The 6744-nt window shown below is 39.8% G+C and overlaps 1 protein-coding gene across 4 annotated transcripts; it reads right to left on the bottom strand.

Annotated features, from left to right (window-relative positions):
* Positions 1-214: 214 nt before the first annotated feature.
* Positions 215-5748, bottom strand: LOC106383125 (putative lysine-specific demethylase JMJ16). 4 transcript variants are annotated; one of them, XM_013823252.3, is made up of 11 exons: positions 5521-5748; positions 4645-4918; positions 4501-4572; positions 4347-4424; positions 3782-4276; positions 3461-3691; positions 3109-3270; positions 1446-2961; positions 1263-1366; positions 972-1169; positions 215-881 (listed from the first exon to the last, which is right to left on the bottom strand). In XM_013823252.3, exons 2-11 carry the CDS (start codon positions 4909-4911, stop codon positions 564-566), a joined length of 3441 nt encoding a protein of 1146 aa, XP_013678706.1. In that variant the 5' UTR covers positions 4912-4918; positions 5521-5748; the 3' UTR covers positions 215-563. The 4 variants fall into 4 exon arrangements, with proteins under 4 accessions (XP_013678706.1, XP_013678707.1, XP_013678709.1 ...); XM_013823253.3 differs by having other exon boundaries at positions 5351-5569; XM_013823255.3 differs by lacking the exon at positions 5521-5748 and adding an exon at positions 5260-5469.
* Between the last annotated feature and the right edge of the window lie 996 nt (positions 5749-6744).

Here is a 6744-nt window from a genome sequence, read left to right as displayed (position 1 = left end):
AGGAACCAAGCCTAAACCAAACCGGCAAAACCGAAAATGCTCTCTCTTTTTAAATGTTGTTTGTCTAAGTTATATCTAATTGTAAACAATAAGGATCGCTCGATCTGTCAATGCAATTGTCACCCTATAATTTCCTCCATTTTATTATGAAACACCCTCACAGTTGCAAGGAAATTGATTTTTTTCTGGTTTAGAGATGCCACGAGAGCTGAGATTAGAAAAAGGGTAAGTAATTTTTTGATAATCTCTTTCAATTCAATGTACTTTGGACTTTCAAAATAGATGTCAAAACTAGTGTGTGATGTTGAACTGGAAACCAATCCACACATGAATCTTGTTGTAGTTCCCACTAGTGACTAAAGTCTAAAACTAATGTTTCAAGAGCCTTTAAAGTCTTCTTCCTTTCTTTCTCCTCTGTGTTGTTGTTTCAAGAGACGTAAGAAGAAACAGGCTTCTGGTTATATGTTTCCCTGTTTCCTCTGCAAGGGTGTCCAAAAAGAACGTGCAGGGAGCCTCATCAACTCTGTATGTACACACTAAAAATCAATCTCCTTCCAACTAAATCAGCACCGCTTCTGGATCTCTTCCTTCACAAGTTCGGTCACCAAATCTATGTTAGACTCACTTAAAACCTCTTGAAGTGAGCTTAGTTCCTCCATGTTAGCTTTCTTGAGCAGAACTTTGAGATTAGACTTCGCTCCAGCAGGTAATAGACGTTGTCTGGGAGCTTTCTGGAGATTTCTCACATCTGATGATTGAATGCTTGTGTTGGCTTCTCTGAGAAGAAGAGCATTTGCAGGGAACTGAACCTGTGGCCGCGAGTAAGGCCTGGACTCCCAATACTCTGTGCAAACTCTATTCACGTCTAATGCTTCAATGGCCTGTTTTAACAAATTAGATTATCTATCTGTCAACTAGATTTACAAATGAAGCTTATATTTTCTAGGCAAAGTTGGTTTTACTATTATTACCTGTAGGATTGCAGGTGATGTATATCCAAACATTTCAAAACCGTCAGGACTCCCAGAGGGCTGCAGAGGAGGAAGATCTGGCTTACCGGCTTTGTGCTGCTTACTTATCTCTTGGTTTACTCTATCTCGTACCATCTCCCAGCATCTTGTAGGAGACAAGTGAGCAAACACCTCACTGGGAACACCCTCCAAGTAAACCTAACAAGAAGATCATACCACACAGTTTGTTAATGACCAAGATAATCTAAGGCAATGAAACCTTTTTTTCAGACAAGAAAGATATTAATTTACCATGAACAATGGACTGTTGCGTCCAGCATCAAGAATCTCTGAAACGTAGAAGCTCATCCTCGTCGGATCCAAAACGTTTATGTACTTGACCCGACTACGAAACCCTGCACCAAAGAAGAATAGACATTAAGCACTTTGCAAAATATCATCAATGCATATATGTTTACATAAACAACATGTTACCTTTAGGAAAAATTGCTCGGCGGTTGCACCATGATTTTCCAGAAAGCACAGAACCATAGTTTAGAGGCTCTACATTGCAATTGATTCTCCTCACGACTTTTGCTATACGTGGACCCTTTTGGCGGATGATCCTATCTGGACTATTGTTCTGCGAACAAGACGGTGTCCCTGAGTTACTTCTTATCCCATCAACCACTTCCTGTATAGCCAAAGCTCCAGAGGTTTTGGATTTACAGCTGGTAGGTTTAACACCATCTTGGTTGCTCGTAACACCATCAACTACGGCATTAACTTCCCCATGCGATACAGAACTTGTAACATCCCCTTGCACTGCTCTTTGGTCATTAGTAGGCAATGACATAGTGATTTGTCTATCAGGCAAATAAATTGCTTGCTTTTCTATCATGGGAACAGGAGTTTTGCTAGGCGCTTCCAACGCTAAAACGTGGGTTGGTCTCTCCTGTATTTTCAAATGCTTTCCAGACGAAACTGCATCTCTTTTCTCAGAACCTTGTTTCCTAGGTATGTCATGCTCATCATCACTTAGGAGTATCACATCATCAGGTACACTCTGTGAATTCTTTTTTCCACTTGTGGACTTAGCAGCTGTCATAGAGATGCCTTCTTCTTCTTTGACTGGCTTCATACAGTGGCTTGGTGTTAATTGCTCCTCCTTGACTTTCAGAAGTAACCTCTTTTCTAACCCTCTACTTAGATCTTCTCTCGATGTTACTTTCAACTGTAAATCTTTCCCTAAAAGTGCACCTGCTTGTGGTTCTTCCTCACCAGTCTCCATCTTGCTTCCTGAGAGGTGTTCACTTAAAGCCAATCCCAAATCTTGACGCGCCCATCTATACACAGAACTGAGCTTCCCTTCCACAGCCTCAAGAAGAACATTCAGTTCATCCATATCATACCGAAACAGATAATATTTAGCTACCCACGGACAAGAACACAACTGTTTCACATGAGTCAAACATGAATACTTCTCCGGGGAACAGCGGCAACCAGCAGCGGAGAGGTGCAAATCAAAGAAGCATATACAACACTCTCTCTCGTTGGTAGCATCGAAATTACTATGCATCTTCAACGCAAGTGAAGAGCTGCACAGAAACTCTCTTCTCGTACGTTCCATGTCAATGCGTGCCTTGAGTGTTTTGGCCAAGATCCCATCCTTTCCGCTAAACTCTTTCCACCTCAAGTTATCTATTGTATTCTTCTTTAGCAAGTTCAGCTCCCAGTCGGCTCTCACTACTTCTCTCGCTGCCCCAAGCAAGAGTTTATCATGCGAGATGGACGTTTTTCTACCCTGTTGACAGTATAACTCTATAGCAATCTGTCCGTGAGGGAGCCAGTCGACTGGTGCTACATTCACAGCTTCAGCACAGTTGAAACCACAGTTGAATCCAGCATGATATGCCCGAGGGAAAGTCAAGACAAACTCTCCAGCATGCTGGACACAACGGTGCACAGGTACTCCTGCCGTTTTCAGTTTTGATGGGGAGAGTTGTGTAACCTACAAGAAAGAGCATCAAAGGATTAACTTTATGCAAATCACACCGAAACAACGATGTCCAGCAAATGAATTTAAATCAGGTACAAGTCAGTATAGGACAAAACATCAGGTCCATTTGATTCAGCTCATCAAAGATCTAACGCTTACTAGCTTATGAAGTAAATCAGGCTGTTCTTCAAAAAGGTCAGGCAAATGCTTTCTCATCGCCTCCTCTAGTTTAACAGCATCCTTCCCCGCAACACCGTACCACAGTTTTGGTGCACCCCAGTGCATGTAATTCATCGAATACAAGTGGTGATCTTCAACATGCTATTTGAGGGAAACAATAACAGAAGGAGTGTCAGTAGTGGAAAACAACAAAACAAGATAAGATGTAACTTAATGAAAAATACATCCACTAGAGTAATTAAATTGTGTAATATGATGACACTAGAGCATAGGCAGAATGTATAGACATGACAATACTTTCAATTAAGCAACTAGCAGAGATCAATCTTACCCAGCAGAAAGAAGAAAAGCACATCCCAATATACAACCACGGTACAAGGACACCAGAGATGTCACTGCCCTCATGCTTAAGAAGGGATCCTGGAAGCCTTGAGAAATTATTTAAGTTCCAGCCTGATTTAGCATATTTTTCTTCTGAAGAAGAAGCAGCCTCGTGACTAGATGATATCTTGGGAAAACCACTACCAAATACCCCAGTTTCAAGGTCAGCACCATACAGCACCTGTAATGAAGAATCAATGCGGTTGTGAGGAGATACAGAGGCCACAAATAGACAATAAAACCCCCAAATAAAAAGGAATAAAAACTTCACCTCTATCTCTTCGGTTGCTTTATCTACTATCCGCCAATATTCACCTTCAACATCCTCAACCGCTGGCTCCCAGGAGTCGCCAACTGTACATTCACCGCCCGTAGAACTTTCACTCTTTTTAAAGTACTGAGCCTTGAACTCATCAGCATACTTTTTGAAGTCTTTTAAAGTGAACCCTGGACCAGGTTCAAACCCAAACGTCTCAAGCTCACTCATTTCTGGGCTTGCAGAGCCAGGATCCATTCCCATTTTCATGCACTTCCTCTTCTTCCTTCTCATCTGATTAGAAAGCTTTGAAACCTTCTTCATTGAGCTTCGGTTCTGAAGCTTATCCACTCTTTGGACGCGCGTGTTGAATTTAGAACCTTCCCATACTTGCTTTTCTTTCAGCGGGCAAGGGGGTTTCCAGGAAGGAGGAGGAACAATGCGGCAGATTCCGTACTTCTCAGCCTTGGGTCTTATCTTAGCTATATAGTTCAATGTGTCTTCAAACTCCTAGAAACAGGTTTGCAGTTCATGTCAGAAAAAAATATGGATATGTAGTTGAAAGGTAAGTGAACAAGACCTCTTCGCTGGGGTAGAATATGGGGGCATCTTCAAGGTCAGGCCTTCGAGCTTCATCTGGTTGCCACCTCGCAGTTACCTGTGAATATAACGTTAGAGAGGTAAGACATCTTTTAAGTTTAGTTCTGAAGTGAGTATTAGTTGAGATTATTAACCTTTTGGCAGTCATTACATTCTGCACATCCTCTGGTCACACCCTTAGGTAGAGAAGGCTTCACTCCACAAGTCTGCAACCAAATGATTGCATTAGAACAAGGCAAATAAAGACCAAGCATAACAAGGAAAAAAAAGGAACTAACTTGATCAAGATTTTGAGACAAGCCATTGTTATCATCATCATAGTTAATCCAAGGTCTACGCCGTAGAGACCGAGCAGCTTTGGCTTCATCAGATTCAATCTCCATCTCACCTTGATTTGATACAGAAGAAACACTCTCCATTGCAGCACCAGGGTCAGGGACAACTCTTTTTAAGGTGAAAGTAGCATATGATTCAAACCCAGGAGGAACAGATGGCAACTCGTCGCTTTCTTCCTTCACACAGATTCTCATCAGCTCTGTCCCCATTACTTAACTGTTTCCAACAACAATTACAATTAGGAAAGTCTCATCATTTCTCAAGAATATCACACAAAACCCAATAAAAAAAACAATAATACATCACTAAATATCTCAATCAATCAAAATCTAAGAAGACCCATCAACAAAAATTTGCTTACAAAGTATCTGACTTTACACTAGGGTTTCTTAAATCAGAGGTCAAAACAGCTCTAGCTTTCTCAAGTATCAACAAGAGATTTGATAGATCTGAGGAACCCAAGTCAATTTGCAATTTTGGTAAAAAAAAATTTTACAAAACAAAATCCAGATTCATCAGATCTAACACTAAACTTGACCAAAGATCCAGATTATTACGAAACTGATGAAGAAACATCGCATGTCCTTTTCAATATTTGCATTAAAAATACAAAGATACAGCCACAAAAGTCCAAATATGAAACCAAACCTTTTCTATATTCCCAGAGAAAAAGATCAAAGGATGAAGGAAGAAGAAAAGGGCAAATTGGGAATTAGATCTACAGGTCCATGTTTGGTGTATTGTGATGATCTATTCAAATCCTCAAGAAACAATATGAACAAAAGCAAAGAGATATTTTTTTCACTAATATTAATCACCTTTTTTTGTTTTCAATTTAAGATCATATCAGAGAGGAAACAAAGAGTCATGTGGCTTTGCTTGCTGGGCTTTTGATATGAAATTTTCCTAAGTTTTTGCTGTGTGATGTGTGATGATGTCTTATAAGTTAAAAGGGTAACGCTTCAGAAGCAAGCAGTTGCATTTTCCTATGCAATTTGTTTATATAAGCTATGGTCTTTTTTTTTTTTGTCAACATATAAGCTATAACCATTGAAAGGGGTAACGAAATAAATATAAAAAAAAAATTAAAGCCAAGTTCAATAATACAAATTGGTTTTGTTAATCACGGGTGGTGGACGTTACCGGTAGGATATCCACACATTGTTTTAGTAGATTTTTCTAGAAGATTTTTTAGATAAGAAAAATATTATAGTGCTCGGCTTATCATTAATCAAAAATGAAGTTTTACTTTTCAAAATTAATAGTCTCTTTTTGCAAATTTCGGGAGCTTGATATTTTGTTGATATTTCTCAGAGAAAATTTGTAAGAATGTGTTGTATATTTCTTATTGCTTACACCACTATATATATAGTGGTTCATATAAGATGGAATTAAAGGGAGAATTGATTACAAAGATACTCTACATAATGACATGGTCAAACTCATAAAGACTAAGGTTGAATGGGTCTTCCATGTGGCTGGATGTAAACTCCCAATGGACTCTAGTCTTGAACTTGTATGGTCTAGGTTATGGACCATCCACTTCATGATTCATAACACTCCCCCTTGGATACCATAACCATATAGGGTTTGTAACATGTTAATGTTGCCTCATTAAAACCTCTCTTGGAAAACTCAAAACCCAATGTGGTAAAAAGGGAAACCAGAGAAAGGAAAAAGAGTACAACACACATTACTCCCGCTGATTTGGACATCACTGAAGGTCCTTGAGTCTACGCGTGCCAATCTTGTTGCGTGAACTTCCTGAATGTGCAAGAGGACAATGATTTGGTGAAGAGGTCGGCTGAGTTTTCACTAGACCGGACCTGAAGTAAGTTGACCTCTCCAGCTTTCTACAACTCATGGGTAAAGAAGAACTTGGGTAGAATATGTTTGGTTCGGTCACCTTTGATATACCCGTCTTTGAGTTGAGCAATGCAAGCTGCATTATCTTCATATATGATGGTCGGACCCGTTGGGTCACATATGGACGCATAATGTGGCCATATACCTTTTGTTCAAAGATGAACTTCGATCTTATA

Source organism: Brassica napus, chromosome C8 (assembly GCF_020379485.1).
Source record: "Brassica napus cultivar Da-Ae chromosome C8, Da-Ae, whole genome shotgun sequence".
Lineage (NCBI taxonomy): Eukaryota > Viridiplantae > Streptophyta > Magnoliopsida > Brassicales > Brassicaceae > Brassica > Brassica napus.
The sequence above is the reverse complement of the archived record's forward strand: the minus strand, read 5'-3'. Positions and strand labels throughout refer to the sequence as shown.